Below are 17,677 nucleotides of genomic sequence, written 5' to 3'. Positions count from 1 at the left end.
TATAACGGCGAGGCTTGCCGTTATTTAATTTGTGACGAGCCTGATATATTACAAAAACATCAGGCAGTAACTTGTTTTACTGTTTGTCATACCTCTACGTACCCGATTTTAAAGAAATAATGAAAAAATCGCTAAAAAGCTGCAGTTTTAGCGGCAAAGAATATGACTTTTGTTGTTTGACGTGTTAATTAAAAAAATGACGTCATGAGCACGCGCGCTTAATATTTGTAAAAAAAATGTTTTTCGCTGTTTGTGTTGCATCTTGTGTTTAAAATATATTACATCTTGGTATCAAATTGTTTGTTTTGATGAATATGATTGGATTTTACTAAAATTATTACTTTATAGTTGATTCCGAGTATTATGACCATCCCCCACACAAGACTGATATAAGAACTTCCTGTTGACCATGATATAAACAAAGATATCAGGCAACGTTATATCAGACAGATATCAATGCGGTTGTATGATAATCCCTTTTCACAAACCATTCAAGTTTCGCCCTTGATTGGCCTACGCGGACTGCACAGGAATTTATGAGACGACACTTGCATGAAGCCATTTTTTCCAGAACGAGGCTAAATTGTACAATCCTTCTTCAGGATATAAACTCTCGTGACTCCGTCAAATTTGTCGCCAACTAGTTTTATTTGTCCGAAAGCAATTAAAGCATGTACGACATGAACGCGTTCGGGCGTTCATTTGATCTCCAAGTGCTTGCACGTGTATGCATCGAGTTTACATGGGCAAAATTAAACTACCATCACGACGTTAGAATTACGGAAAAAAAAATTGAGCCCGGCTTTGGGTAAATGGGGCTTAATGCATGTGTCGGCGCAGATTAGCCTGCTACCAGCAACGACACTTTCCGCTTTCATGGAATTATTCGTTTATAGGAGGTCACTTCTTGACGCAAATCCAGTGTTGTCTCTGAAAAGCCTGTGCGGACTGCACATGCTTGGTTTGGACTACACTTTACGCATATGCATTAAGTCCCGTTTTCCCAGAGCGAGGTTCAGCCCACCACTGGCATCATGCTCTCAAATAAAGACTGCATATGTGCTTACGCTATTGTGTCAGCTGTAAAAACAAGTATTCAGCTGTAGGTCTATGTTTCCTTTATAATGTACACAATCAAAATTTCAGGGATAATTTTAAAAAGGTTAAATCAATTACATAATCATTAATGAATGCTTTGCTTCTGATTCGGTACGTGAAATCGATCAATGCCTTGTACAAAATGCGCAAACAAAACATTCCAATGGATGTTTCTTATGAGACAAATGTCAATGACTTTCAAATCGAGTGTGTCTCATTCAATTACTGACGGCTATTGTTTGATATTTTCAAACACACAAGAATATCAATTTGTATCGTTACTCATTGAAAATGCGCTTTGTCAGTTGAAAACAATGTTATAAGAAGATTAAGGTAGAAAAGTACTTTATTTAATGCTAAGTGATGACATAATTACCAATGACTTTCTGACTAGCCTGACTGGGTATCACTTTAATTAAATTTCAATTCCATTTCAATGTGTGTAATTTTTGTCTTGTCACCATTCATCATAAATGATCATCAACAAATTGAATATAAATACAGTTAATTTATTATTGTTCATTGCCGATGTATATATGGCAAACATAATAAAGATAACTTACCATACGTCATCCGTCGGTCAACATGTTATTTTAGGTTTACGTTTCTTGGAAGTATTTGTTACATATTGCAATAATTCCTTATTCACGCGAAAAGGGTATAAATCATTTAATACATGATAATGTGCCCGTCACTCATAGAATTTATATGAGCCGCGCTCTGGGAAAACGGGGCTTATCGCACGTGCGTCAAGTGTCGTCCCTGATTAGCCTTTGCGTATTTCACAGGATAATCTGGGGCGACATTTTACGCACATTCATTTAAGGATAATTTCCCCAATGCGAGGTATTATTATAGTATTCATGCGTTTAAAGGGTGGTAAAAGTATAAACTTATAGAATTCGTTCTGATTGACAAACTGCGCAGCCACCGGGGAACGTTTACTAATTAGCAATAGTATCGTCGCGATTTGACAGAAATATTACGTTCTCGAATGCGCCTGCATGGATAGATAAATTAAATATGAAGATCGGAGTGCGCTATAATTATTTTATAAAATAAATGCCAATCGCATGCTGTTTCCGATTGACTGTTAAGTGCATTCGATTATGCGCTCTAAGATGAATGTAATTGAAGGTCGCTTTCAAACAAAAACTCTCCAGAATATCGTATGAGCCTCATTCTTAGAAAACAGAACTTAATGCTTGTGCAAAGAGTGGCGTACCAGATCAGCCTGTGAAGTCCGCACAGGCTAACTCGGGACGACACTTTACCCTTGAATGGATAGTTCATTTAAACACAAATCCAGTTTAGGCGGAAAGTGTCGTCCCTGATTAGCCTGTGCGGAATATACACACGAATTAAGCCCAGGTCTCTCAGAACTATTATCGTATAAATGCTAACCTTGACATGAAGGACAACACTGACCAGGGACGGGTAAAGGGTTCGAGCAGGGCGTGTAGATATCAATGCTTACCTTGACATGAAGGAGAACACTGACCAGGGACGGGTAAAGGGTTCGAGCAGGGCGTGTAGGTATCAATGCTTACCTTGACGTGAAGGACAACACTGACCAGGGACGGGTAAAGGGTTCGAGAAGGGCGTGTAGGTATCAATGATAACCTTGACATGACGGACAACACTGACCAGGGACGGGTAAAGGGTTCGAGCAGGGCGTGTAGGTATCAATGCTTACCTTGACATGAAGGACAACACTGACCAGGGACGGGTAATGGGTTCGAGCAGGGCGTGTAGGTATCAATGCTTACCATGACATGACAGAAAACACTGACCAGGGACGGGTAAATGGTTCTAGCAGGGCGTGAAGGTATCAATGCTTACCTTGACATGACAGACAGCACTGGCCAGGGACGGGTAAAGGGTTCGAGAGCGTGTAAGTATCAATGCTTACCTTGACATGACGGACAACACTGGCCAGGGACGGGTGAAGGGTTCGAGCAGGGCGTGTAGCACTGAGTCGAGGACCGAGTTATCACAGAGGCCTGCAATGTAAGAAACCATGAAATATAATCTGAAATAGGGTAGATATCAGGAAATATCGCCCTCTTGTTGCAAAAAGTTACCACGTGACATTGAATTTAGAAGGAACATGGTGCCTTTTTGCATTAATGGGGCGATATAATCTCTGCTGTAATGCAGCGATGGCCAGACTGAGCAGGCTGAGAACCAGCGGCCCCGTCAGCTTCCGACCAAGCACAGGCTATACCTCAAGTCACTAATAAGCTTTATTATACTGTACGACTGCGATAACTGGGCGCTTACGCTGACACAACACGCAGAATATAGGCCTGTTAACACAAAAAGCCGTGCTCTGTGCAAAAGAGGGTTTAATGCATGTGCGTTAAGTGTCGTCCCAGATTAGCCTGTGCGGACTGCACAGGCTAATCTGGGACGACACTTTACGCACATGCATCAAACCCTCTTTTCACAGAGCATGCTCAAATGGTAGTGAACACTGCTCCACATCTCCTACATATAGCACAAAACCAACAAGTACTTTCGGAACATGACGGCATCTCTTGTTGAACCCTTTTTGGCGACCATCGAACGACAAAAGCTGGCTTGGTTTGGACACGTCACCAGACACGACTCCCTGTGCGAGACCGTGCTCCAGTTCTGGCCAGAGGTCGTCGTCGAAGCCGTCAGAGAAAAAGCTTGATTGACACTGTGAAAAAGTGGACGTCCCTATTCATGGATCTTCTTTTTCCATCAGCCCTGACACGCGGAGAATCTCTGTTTCATCATCATTATGTTATGTGTGCGTAAAGTGCCGTCTAAGATTAGCATGTGCAGTCCGCACAGGCTAATCAGGAATGACACTTTCCGCATTAACCGGATTTTTGCTAAGACGAGACTTTCTGTAAAAGAAAAATGCCATAAAAGTGGAAAGTGTCGACCCTGATTAATCTTGGACGACACTTTACGCACATACGTTAAACCCCTTTGTCACAGAGCACGGCTCATTTTTATTTGTTTATGATATATATTTATGATTTGTTGTTTTGTTTTCTCATTGTGGCGCTTTGGGTTGCTTGGCAGGTAAAACTCGTTTGTATACCACAACATTCATTTACGCGAGTCAGTATTTTTGCAAATAATTTTTTAAAAGTAATGAGTGTTTGACTTATCAAATCTGAAACTTAAAGTAAAGATAAATGCCACATATAATTGATTATATAGCTAATGTTAGTCGTACATATAAGATTTCGACGAATAAGTTTACAGGTCTTTTCAATTCGTGTCAGCGTTCTCTCAGTATAATTATAAATCCATTAATTATCATACATAGAATTTGGGGGTTTCGATTAAGTCTTTATGCTTCATACAAATAAAATCAAACGACAAAAACACTAAATTAAAGTGACACTTGTCAACTCTCTTCGCCGTGTGTTCAAAACGTCATTTCCGTGACAAAAGGGTGTAGGATTCCTTAAAGATAACGGCAATTATCGTTCCGCGAGAGACAGTAGGTTAAAATCCACTACAAAAAGGTAACACGAAACTATCATTTAAGCGCTTCAAGATTATCGAGAATTTCAATATGTAAATGTGATTTTGGGAGACAATTAAAATATTTTGATTTTATCTGCGCGAAAATGAAAATCTGTTTTCAATACAGCATGTCATTTATTTTGTTAAAGTGGCTTATCTCGATCAAGATAAGCCGGTTGTGAACAGCTCTCAAATCGACGGAATGTTTACTGGAGCTATCAACTTTCCTCTCCGACGCTCCGTGAATGCGAAAACTGATCCGTTTAGCTGCAAACACCGGCTTGAGTTTCCTACGCTTGTTGACTTGGCGTGTATTTGTCTCCTCGACGGATAATGTGACAGACCTTCGCTCATCATCAGCAGCAGCAGCGACATCATCAGGATCATCATTACAATTACTTGTATCCTTATAACTATCATCATTACCGACGAAAACATCAGAAACCTCCTCCTCTTTATCCTCCTCCTTATCATCAACTATGAAGTTTGTCTTCACTTTTAGTAGCTCAATCTTCGTCGCTGTCCTTATCTTGAACCCTATCATCAAAACCATTATAATCAAATCATCATTTAACGTTCATGTTATAGAAGAAATTGTTCTGTCAATTCATTTGTCGTCGTCCATCATAAAACCATTATCAGCAACATCATGGATATATACTTTGTTATGGGAAAACGGAGCTTAATGCATGTTCGCGTCGTTTCATAGTAGCGTGTGAAGTGCGCACAGGCTAATTTAGGACGACTCTTTCATTTTCGATTTCATCCTGGATTTCAAACTGGATTTCCGTAAAATACTATAACAGCGGAAAGTGTGGTCACTGAATGCACATGACAATCGGGGACAACAATTTACGCACGTGTATTAAGCTCCGTTTTCCAGAGCGCGGGTCATATAGCTTTCTGCTAGCACGTGACACTATGGTAGTGTGTTACCTTGCACTCGTACGTTCTGCACGTGTCACGTGGGTCAGTCCATCTACTTCCGCTCTCGTATGACGTGCCATTAAGTGAACATCCTGAAACAATTATCTCGTGTATCACAATTGTTCCAAAAGTGGTGCTTAAAGAATAGATCCCGATGTCACATTATATATTTAATTAACATTATTTTTGTATTGAAAGAAAAGCCTTGGTCAACGACGGATTTTCTTAACCCTTTGCATGCTGGGAAATTTGTCGTCTGCTAAAATGTCGTCTGCTAAATTTCTAAAATTAGCATTTTCTTCGATTTTTTTTCAAAGAATACTATCAGAATAGCAAACAGTATGGATCCAGATGAGACGCCACGTTCTGTGGCGTCTCATCTGGATCCAAACTGTTTGCAAAGGCCTTCACAACTCGGTTCCCGCACTGTAAGGGTTAAGAAAAATTTCGTTAATATGTTACGTAACGTTTAAGTATAAACATTTAATTAAGATATTTTTTTCGAATCAATGTTCAGCTGTCTATTGTGAAAAGCAATTTGATAGTAATATATTTTTTTCTGGGAAAACGAGGCTAAAAACATGTGCGTATAGTCTCGTCCTAGATGAGACTATGGAGTCCGCACAGGCGGCCATGGACGACCGTTTCTGACTTTACTGTATTTTCATTAAGAAGAACTTTCTTTAAACGAAAAAGTCCATAAAGGCTGAATGTGTCATCCCTGATAAGCCTGTGTGGACTGCACGGGCTAATATTGAAATACATTGTAGGCACATGCACTAAGCCCGTTTTAGCAAATCGAGACCCATGTTTCCTGTTTATGCTAACCTTTGCGTGCTTACAGTTGGACGTTCAACTACGAAATGCGAGTTTTTCTGATAACATCATTACATATTTTGTTCCAACGATAATTGTCAATGTAATTTTGCACACCCACTTTGAAAGCAACAGAAAACAAGTGTAAAGAAGCGTAGCTGTTGCTTCTCTTACCTTTACACACGTCGCAGCATTTCCGCTCCTGCCGGAAGTCGTCGAACAGTATGACATAACATCCCTCTGTGCTGGGGCATTTAGTTTGAGTGCACTTGACGATTTTATTCTGAACAAAAAGAACACAAACATATAAATATAACAAAAAATATGTAAGTCTCTATCTGTGAAAACGGGTCCTAATGCATAAGCGTACAGAATCGTTGAAGATTAGTCTGTGCAGTCCGCACAGGCTTATCAGCGACGGCACTTTTCGCAATAGCTCGATTTTCACTCAGAAAATGCCTTCTTTTGAACAAAAACATACCACAAGTTCAAGTGCCTTCCCTGATTAGCCTGTGCGGACTTCACAGGCCAATAGTTGACGACATTTTACACAAATACCTTAAGCACCGTTTTCCCCGAGCGACAATTTTTATTGTTGATTTTTACACTTTTTTTGAAATTCTTATCATTTGGTTAATAGTATACTGAAGTCGGACAGTTAAAGTAATTTCTTTTCCAGTTAAAGTGTGGTTTAGTTGAATCTTGTATCTATAGTAAATTGGCAAATTAGGGAAGCTAAAGACATATCCAAAGAAATGATTATGGATCATTATTTGTATTTTTTCTTTTTGATTGATATCGTGACTATTAAATGTATTATAATAACTTTCGAAAGTCACATACAACTTGTTCGTCTGTTTTATGTGAATTTCAAAACGTAATTATTGACTTACTTTTAACCCATATTCAAAGCTGGAAACATAATTTATCTATATTACCTTCGTATTTAACTTATTGAAATTGTTTTATTAATTATTTTTATTATTGTCATATATCTCAAAATGTCTCTTTTTTAATTATTTACAATAACAATCGCCCTCTGTTAAAATTGTAATACAGTATTCTTAAATACCGGAAAGTATTTATCATTCCAAACCATTTGACTAAATAGATACTACATATCCCCCCAGAGAAGTTTTCTTTTCAAATCTGATCATTTTGACGGACAATATGTCATTTGCCATTTCAACAAAACATGCTGAAGAATTCGCATTCACAGACACAAATAATTCCAATAATTACAGTATTGAGCCCCATTCTATTGGAACTCATTGCTCGATGGCACGCGTGGGGATGTGCTAAAAGAGACTCGTCCAAAGTTTATGAAAAGACGAGCACAAAACGTTTTAAAAAAACACTCTATAGACCTCCCAAAAATGCGAGCAGAATGAATGGATAGAAAAATATCATAACGCAATTTCCAGTTTATTCGAAAAAACTTTGCCCCAAATGTACAACGAAAATTGATGATCTTTTGTATCAGAGACGATTAAAATAATAATTTATTCGTAATAAACGTGTTTGAAATGGTTCCTGTCGTGGGCAGTTTTAGTGATCGATATGTATTGAATTTCATATTTGATAAATGCCACAGTCACTGCATTGTTTTATCAAAAACAGTGCTCATTATATGAGTCGCGTTCTGAGAAAACTGTTCATAATGCATGTGCGTTAAGTGGCGTCCCTTATTAGCCTGTGCAGTCCGCACAGGCTAATCAGGAACGACACTTTCCGCCTAAATTGGATTTTTGCTTAGAAGAGACTAAATTTGAACAAAAAATATCATAAAAGCGGAAAATGTCGTCCCAGATTAGCCTGTGCGGTCGGAGAGGACACTTAACCGCATTAATAAAGCCCCGTTTTTCCAACGCGATGCTCACTTTAAGGCGTGGATTATAAAGTGCACAGTACTAAGTAAGAGGTCATAGCTCGAAGATGAAAACGAACAAATTAGGAACACGATTCAGCAAAGCTTAAAATACGTCTGAACAGTTAAATACGTTGATACGTTGTTAATTACAACTGAACTATTAAAATATTAGCAATGGTTTGCTACGATTGAACCGTTCAAAACCACCGGACCGTTTAAAACGACAGATATGTTGCAAACGTCCGGAATGTTAAATACGACTGACTTATTTAATACGAATGACCTGTTAAATACGACTGAATTGTTCAATACAAAAGGACCATTAAATACGACTGAACCACTTATTACGACCAGAATGTTAAAAACGACTAAACTGTTAATAACGACACAATCGTTAAATGCAACTGAAATACGACTGAAGAGCTCAATACGTATGAACGGTTTTAAACGACAAAACTGTTAAATACGACATGGGTCGCCGTGATGTAAAGGGTACGGTGTCCGCCTAGCGACCGGGACGACACGTTTCGATCCCAACAGTGGGAGCTGTCTTTAGATCTTCCCTTTCTGAACTGAAATTTTAGACTCAGGAAACGAACTCGTGGCTGTTGCAAATAAGTAGTAAAATGCAATCGCGCTACAAAAAATAGGTTTAAACAAAATACGACTAAACCGTGCAATGCGAATGCACTGTTAATTATGAACCGCAAAAAAACCCACTGAACCGTAAAAGAAGACTGCACTGTTCAATACGACTGGATCGTTAAATACGAATAAGCGTAATGCCTGTGCGTAAAGTGTCGTCCCAGATTACCCTGTGCATTGCACACAGGCTAATGAAGGACGACACTATTCGCCTAAATTGGATTTTTGCTAAGAAGAGACTTCATTTAAACGAAAAATGTCATAAAAGCGTAAATTGTCGTCCCTGATTAGCTTGTGCGGACTGCAGAGGCTAATCTGGGACGACACTTTACGCACATGCATTAAGCCCAGTTTTCTCAGAACACGACACATTTATAGGCAATGATGTCTTGTCAGTGACTGCGCTGACCATGTTTACATACTTGATCTACTAACGAGTATCTTGATATGTAATGATACCGGCCCATAAACAAATATTTACTTCTTAATGCTATTCTGTACTAATAAAACCTTTGACTCAAGTGTATCATAAAACTAAAACATCACATTAACAATCCTCATTTAAAATAACATACTAAGGCTGGGTAGACAACGCATTTAATGCAGACCGTTTCATTAAAAAAAATCGCCGACTGTACGACATAATCTATTGTGTACATGTAACCCATTTATGCCTAGTGGACTCTCCAATCCTTCTTAATTGGATAAATTTATTTCCAAAATTAGGGATTTCTTGTATACTTATTTCTTATCTGGGTCTACGCTGTTTGCCAAGGCCTTTTTTCTAGACGCTAGGCATAAATGGGTTAATTTGCGATGAAACAAATGCTAAACGCTAATATTAGGTTAAAGTTTATTATTATATTATTTTGCCTTTCCAATCATTCACCAAGCCTGGATGTTAGAACTATATCTATATACACTCTTATATTATTGATATGAGCTTAAAATCAGTTAAAAAATCAATAAAGATCTTTGATCGGACAACGTTCAAATCGCAATCTAAAAATTGCATAATAACAAGAACAGTCCAACCTGAGAACTGCGGTCAGTGAAGGGAAATGGCAAAGTGACCGCTGTAGACAGGTGACAGTTGTTCTCTGTACCATATTTTTAGATGGCAGTTGTTAGTACTGCTAGGTCGTTATCCAAACCCATCCATTAGAAAAGATAAGTGATATTAACAGATGCAAAACATATGTTACATGTACGAATATTAATTATAATATGAAGGCCATAATATTTGTTGATTTGTTGTGTGTAATTTACAGAATCAAATTATTTGTATGTTGTCAGAAAAAAAAACACAATATAGTAATCACCTGATAATCTCTAAAGTTATTCTATTTAAATGCAAAAATTTTGAAGTGTCCACCCCCCCCCCCCCCTTAATTATCTTTTTTCCTTCGACAGACTGTCTAACTTCGCATCCCTGTCTATTAAACCGCCATAAACTACAGACTGAATGCGGTTCAAGTGTCTGGCACACACGGCCTGTCCGCTTTCGGTTGACTGACAGGGACGTACTAACGGCGATCATGGTAGATCGTCGATTGTTGTATTAATTTCTCTGTCATTTTGTCGATATTGTGACTTTATAATATCTTGACTTACGTTAAACCCATATTCGCTGGAAAAATAGTTGGTCTAAATTACCTTCGTATTGAACCAAATTAAATTGTTTATCAATGTAATATCTCTTTAAATGTCTTTTTCTATTTATTTACTATTACAATCATATTCTGTTAACATTAAATACATTATTTTAGCATAACGGAAAGTATCATGTCAACCCATTTGAACGACATAAATACTTCTTATCCTCACATATTATTTTTCTTGTAAATATCTGATCATTTCGTCAGACAATATGCCATTTAGAATATTTTTTACATAAATCTCTTTAAGCAAACAGCGCAGACCCTTATGAGACGCCGTATCATGCGGCTTCTCATCTGGGTCTACGCTGTTTGCCAAACCCTTTTTTTCTAGATTATATGCATAAATGGGTAAAAAAGACTCGTCCAAAGTTTATGTAATGACGAGCAAACAAAGTTATATATAAACAACACCAGTCTATAGACCTCACGAAAAATGCGAACACCTGATGAATGAATAGACTGAAATCAAAGAGGAAATTTCAATTTATTCGAAGAAACTTTGTCCCAAATTAACATCGAAAATTGATTAGTTTTATGATGGAAGGTTAAAAATTAATTCATTCGAAATAATCGCGTTTGAAATGGTTCTAGTCGTGGAAAGACTTAGTGATGAATGCGTATTCAATTTCATAATTAATAAATGTCACAGTCACAGTATTGTCTTCTTTCAAACATCGCTCATTACATTTGGAAGCTTTCCCACACATGAACATTTGCGAATGCATAATTAATATCGTATTGAAATCGCCTTCGTGATATACATTGATATAATACTGATGTTTACACAGGGTATCTATGTAAAGATATCATTTGAATATAATAATCGAAAAATATTGACCTCTAGAAATAGTATGACCGATTTCTTATTCTAGACAGGGCAACGCAGGCAACACAACCCTAAATGAGTCGCGCTATTTGAAAACTTAGCTTCACGCATGCGCGTTAATTTTCGTCGATAAGTAGTAAAAAAAGTTTAAAGTAAATTAGAGATGAAAGCGGTACAAACGCTGTTTTATTATCTTTCAGGTTTCGATTGATACTTATCATTAAAGAAACATATTTTCATTGGAAGATTGTTCTTAGTCAGGATTACTATTATTTCAATACACTTCGTGCGTTCTTTTTTTAAAAATGCATGACACTTTCTTGAAAATCATCATTTGAACAAACTACGAACAACTCCCTTTAAAGGGATCTTTTCACGCTTTGGTAAATTGACAAAATTGAAAAAAGTTGTTTCAGATTCGCAAATTTTCGTTTTAGTTATGATATTTGTGTGGAAACAGTAATACTGAACATTTATCATGGTCTAATATAGCCATTATATGCATCTTTTGACGATTTTAAAACATAAAAATTATAAAGCGTTGCAACGCAAAACGATTGAATAATTTTGAGAGTTCTGTTTTTGTCGTTAAATTTTGTGAAACCACGAAGATTGCTTATATAAGGTATAAAATACGTCAAGTATGTGTACTTGGCGGAATAGCTCAGTAGGCTAAAGCGTTTTTACTTCGAAACCTGGTCCGGGCAATGTTCTTTTCCTTTTTTAATTTTATTCTTGATTTTTTACTGGAGCTTTTACAATCCAATGTTTACATTTATCAATATAAAGCATTTAATGAATAAGTTAAAAAAATGCCCAAATCTGTGAAAAGGCCCCTTTAATTTGCAATTAATGTTGGTTGGTTTGCCACGGACCATGTTTACATTGTTTATCTACTTACGAGTGTCTTGATATGTAATGATACCGACCCATAAACAAATATTTGCATGTTAATGCTATTATATATAAATGTACATTCAACTCAAGTATATAGGAAGACTTAAACATTACATTTAAATTTATCATTTAAAATAGCATGCTACAAATGTATTTACCATGCGTTAAATGCAGACCGTTCTTTTTTTCTTCACCTTGAGTTCTTCTTATTTAACAGTGTAGGTTAAATTAAAATTAAGCTACGAAATGGCTTAACAATATTATCAATGATGGGTTAAAGTCAGTAACTATATTCGTTTCCGTTCAAGCATTCAACTGGTCTTTAATTTAGAAAAATATAAACCTGTCTGTGCGTGTAATGTCGTCCTAGATTAGCCTGTGCAGTCCGCAAAGGCTAATCAGGGACTAAACTTTCCGCCTTAAGTTAATTTTTTGTTTAGGAGAGACTTCCTTTAAATACAAAGTTCCATTAAAGCGGAAAGGGTCGTCCTAGATTAGCTGTGAGGACTACAAAGGCTTATATGGGACGATACTTTATGCAAATACATTAATCCTGGTTTTCCAGGAGAGAGTCACTATTGCATACTGAAACATTGTTTTCATATGTTAATGCTTTACCTTGTTCTTAATTCGGCTTTGTATAATGCTTGACCAGATGAGTGATATTTACAGTGGATACTATCATATGACGTTTATCAATATAAATAATTATATGTTAATTTTATACATTGAATACGAATACAGAATGTGTTAATTTTATATCGAACTTTTTTTTAATACTATTATGTTCATGTGGTCAGAAAGAGAACCACATATAATAATCACGTAAAAATCTCAATAAAAATTATTTGACTTAAATGCCTAAATATCCTATGTCCATGCCCCCTCCCCCCTCCCCGACCGTTTTGTACAATAGACAATCGAACTTCGCATTCCATTCCATTAAACCGCCATAAATAACAGACTGAAGACGGTTGAAGTGGCTTGTACACACGGCCTGTCCGCTATCAGTCGACCAACAGGGATGTACTAAGGGAGATCCTAGTAGATGAGTACACTTAATATTAACAGTCGTGACATTTCTGTCAATGTACCCATGTACATTTGAGTCTCGATTTGGGAAAACTGGGCTTAATACATGTGCGTAAAGTGTCGTCTCATATTGACCTATGAAGTCCGCACAGGCTACCCAGGGACGACACTTTCTGCACCGGTAAACTGAATTTTCGCTAAATAAAGACTTCCTTTAAACGAAAAATATCATACAAGCAGAAAGTGTCGTCCCTGAGTAGTCTGTTCGGACTGCACAGGTCAATCTGGGACGACACTTTACGAACGTGCATTTAGCCCAGTTTTTACTATTAATAATCGTTACTTGTTTTGTCACTGTACACATGAACATTTGTGCCTCGATTTGGGAAAACTGGGCTTAATAGGGGTGCGTAAATTGTCGTCCCAGGTTGACCTGTGCAGTCCCCATAGGCTTCTCAGGGACGACACTTTCTGCTTAAACCGAATTTTCGCTAAATAAAGACTTCCTTTAAACGAAAAATATCATACAAGCAGAAAGTGTCGTATCGGAGTAGCCTGTTCGGACTGCACATGTCAATCTGGGACGACACTTTACGCACATGCATTTAGCCCAGTTGAATGCATGTGTGTAAAGTGTCGTCCCTGATTAGCCGGTGCAGTCAGCACTTCCGCTTTTATGGATTTTCTTGTTTAAATGGCTGTTATTGTACTAATCGTTTTAAGGCAATCTCTTCTAAAAGAATATCAATTCCAGGCGAAAAGTGTCGTCCCTGATTAGCCCATGGGCACTGCAAAGATTCATCTGGGACGAAACTCTACGCACATGCATTAAGCCACATTTTGCAAAATAGAGGCTAGTATGATTGTTAAATCAATGCCCGGTGAATATTTGGAAGGAAACGGACATAACAACAGACTTAAAATTATCAGTTATATTGGTGTTTATCAATTGTTATTCGTAAATAAATTTAAATGTTTAATGAGATGGACTCCACGGGAAGACAAAAATAAAAGAACGACATGCTTTTAACGTGTATTAAATACATCCTTAGTAAGGTATTTTAACTGAGAAATCTATTATGTAATGTTTTAAAGGGGCCTTTTCACAGTTTTTGGCATATTTTGAAGTTTGTCATTAAATGCTTTATATTGATAAATTTATACATTGGATCTTAAAACCTCCAGTAAAAAAATCAAGAATAAAATTAAAACAAGGAAAAAAAGTAGCCGGTATCAGGACTCGAACCAGTGAACCCCGGAGTCCTGGAGTTAGTCTGAAGTAAAAACGCATTAGCCCTCTCGGCTATTCCACCGAGTAAACACAGAATAAGTATTTTATACCTTATATAAGCAATCTTCGTAGTTTCGTAAATTTAAACAACAACAACAGAACTCTCCAAATTATTCAATCGTTTCGCGTTGCAACGCTTTATAATTTTTAGGTTTTCAAATCGTCGAAAGATACATAAAATGGCTATACTGGACTATGGTAAATGTTCAGTAATACTGTTTCCTCACAAATATCACAACTAAAACGAAAATTTGTGAATCTGAAACAATTTTTTTCAATTTTTTTAATTTACCAAACCGTGAAAAGATCCGTTTAAGCCTTCAGATACACTTGAGTCGAATGTTTATTTATATACAATAACATTAATATGTAAATATTTGTTTATGGACCGACCGGTATCATACCATATCAAGACACTCGTTAGTAGATTAAGTATATAAACATGGTCAGCGCAGTAACTGACGTGACAGCATTTATTGGAAACGTTAAATGTTATTAAGCCAGGGCCGATTACAGACGCCCGGGCCTTGAATATCGTATGTTATCGTTTATACGACATATCATCCGTGTTTCTTCACTTAAATTTGTTACCGGCCCTGTTTGTCGTGCTATTATTTTGTCATTCGATATGATCGTATTGGCCTGGCAGATACGAATAACGACGCGCTCGTGACGTCAATATGTTTCTATTGGTAATCACATATATGTTAAATTTGTTAGTTAATAACTTATTTTATGCTGTTTCTAAAGCCCTAAACGTGGGTTTAGGGTGATACATTTTGGGAAAAAAATTATCCCTATGTATGATAAAATATGAAAAACTTTTTAATTCCTCAGAAAATTAATTAGTTTCTATCTGAGAAAACGACACTCTATGCACATGCATTTAACCCCGTTTTCCCGGAGCGAAGCTCGAATTATTGTATGTAAAAGGGGGTGTAATGCATATGCGTAAAGTATCGTTCCATATAAGCCTGTGATGTCCGCATAGGCTAATCACGGACGAAACTTTCCGCCTAAACTTCATTTCGTCTAAGAAGAGACTTTCTTTAAACGAAAACTATCATAAACGCAGAAAGTGTCTTTCCTGATAAGCCTGTGCAGACTGCACAGGCTAATCTGGGAAGAAACTTTACGCACATGCATTAAAACCTCTTTTCACAGCGCACGGTTCGTATATTTCTCTAAACAACCGTTGTACCCACCTCACACACGCATGAGATGCACGGGTTATCAGACACCATGGGAATGTAGACCGGCGCACCTTCGGTCTTACACGTGGCGAATGACCCTGCAGAGAGAAAACACGCAATGTGATAGATATAGTTACACGATATTGCACATACAAAAAGTAATAACTTGATTTATTATATAAGCTCCAGTCGATGATTTACTTTTTTTTTCAACCAATGATAAAAAAGGCTGTTAAACTATCACTTATTCGTACAGCATGACAAGATGTTTCAGTTCAAAACGAGTATCGTGAAAAATTATTACATTGTGGGGTTATGTTTAAACTATTTAAGCAACTGCTAAATAAAACCTGATATATGAAGTAACTGATTAATAACATCTAATGTATGAAGTAACTGTTAAATACAATCTGATAAAGGAATTTACTGTAAAATATCATCGTTTATATAGACTATTTAATATCAAATGGAACATAAAGTAAGGTACTGTAACGTATATGCACGAATGTGGTATCAAGTGTTAAATATCATCTTATACATTCAAGAATGCGGTAGTAATTGTATACTATCATCTGATCTATGCAAGGTTGCGGTAATAAGTAACTGTCTAATATCATCTGATCTATGAAAGGTTGCGGTAATAAGTAACTGTCTAATATCATCTGATCTATGCAAGGTTGCGGTAATTAGTAACTGTCTAATATAATCTGATCTATGCAAGGTTGCGGTACCTAGAAACTGTCTTATATCATCTAATCTATGCAAGGTTGCGGTAACTAAGAACTGTCTAATATATTCTGATCAATGCAAGGTTGCCGTTATAAGTAACAGTCTAATATCATCTGATCTATGCAAGATTGCGGTAACTAGTAACTGTCTAATATCTGATGTATGCAAGGTTGCGGTTATTATAAACTGTCTAATATCATCTGATCTTTGCAAGGTCGCGGTAACTAGAAACTGTCTAATATCATCTGATATATGCAAGATTGCGGTAACTAGTAACTGTCTAATATTTGATCTATGCAAGACTGCGGTAACTAATAACTGTCTAATATTATCTGATCTATGCAAGGTTTCGGTTATTAGAAACTGTCTAATATCCTCTGATTTATGCATGGTTGTGATAACTAGTAACCGTCTAATATCATCTGATTTATTCAAGGTTGCGGTTATTAGAAACTGTCTAATATCATCTGATCTAAGCAAGGTTGCCGTAATTAGTAACTGTCTAATATCATCTGATCTATTAAAAGTTGTGGTAAAAAGCAACTGTCTAATATCTGATCTATGCAAGGTTGTGGTAATTAGTAACTGTCTAATATCATCTGATCTATGAAAGGTTGTGGTAACTAGTAACTGTCTAATATCATCTGATCTATGCAAGGTTGTGGTCACTAGTAACTGTCTAATATCGTCTGATCTATGCAAGGTTGTGGTAATTAGTAACTGTCTAATATAATCTGATCAATGCAATGTGGCGGTAATAAGAAACTGTCTTATATCATCTGAACTATGCAAGGTTGCGGTAACTAGTAACTGTCTAATATTATCTGATCAATGCAAGGTGGCGGTAATAAGAAACTGTCTAATATCGTGTGATCTATGCAAGGTTGCGGTAACTAGAAACAGCCTAATATAATCTGATCTATGAAAGGTCGCGGTAATTAGGTACTGTCTAATATCATCTGATCTTGGCAAGGTTGTCTTAATTAGTAAATGTCTAATATCTTATCTATGCAAGGTTCCGGTTATTAGTAACTGTCGAATATAATATTATGTATGACATGTCGCGGTAATTATTAACTGTTTAATATCATCTGATAAAATCAAGGTTGCGGTATCCAGAAACTGTCTAATATCATCTGATCTATGCATAGTTGTGGTAACTAGTAACCGTCTAATATC

General features: G+C 36.9%; 1 protein-coding gene across 1 annotated transcript in view; it reads right to left on the bottom strand.

The window, feature by feature from the left end:
• The window catches only part of LOC127848428 (BMP-binding endothelial regulator protein-like), a 64,013-nt gene that overhangs the window by 28,196 nt on the left and 18,140 nt on the right, over positions 1 to 17,677 (bottom strand). Inside the window, exons 2-5 of the mRNA XM_052380890.1 lie at positions 15,782 to 15,867; positions 6,529 to 6,637; positions 5,548 to 5,630; positions 3,011 to 3,101 (exon numbers count right to left, since the gene is read on the bottom strand). Coding sequence (XP_052236850.1) covers positions 3,011 to 3,101; positions 5,548 to 5,630; positions 6,529 to 6,637; positions 15,782 to 15,867 — 369 coding nt within the window. The remainder of the gene's footprint in view (positions 1 to 3,010; positions 3,102 to 5,547; positions 5,631 to 6,528; positions 6,638 to 15,781; positions 15,868 to 17,677) is intronic.

Source organism: Dreissena polymorpha, chromosome 10 (assembly GCF_020536995.1).
Source record: "Dreissena polymorpha isolate Duluth1 chromosome 10, UMN_Dpol_1.0, whole genome shotgun sequence".
Taxonomy (NCBI): domain Eukaryota; kingdom Metazoa; phylum Mollusca; class Bivalvia; order Myida; family Dreissenidae; genus Dreissena; species Dreissena polymorpha.
Note: the sequence above shows the minus strand (reverse complement) of the source record. Positions and strands in the feature narration are given on the sequence as shown.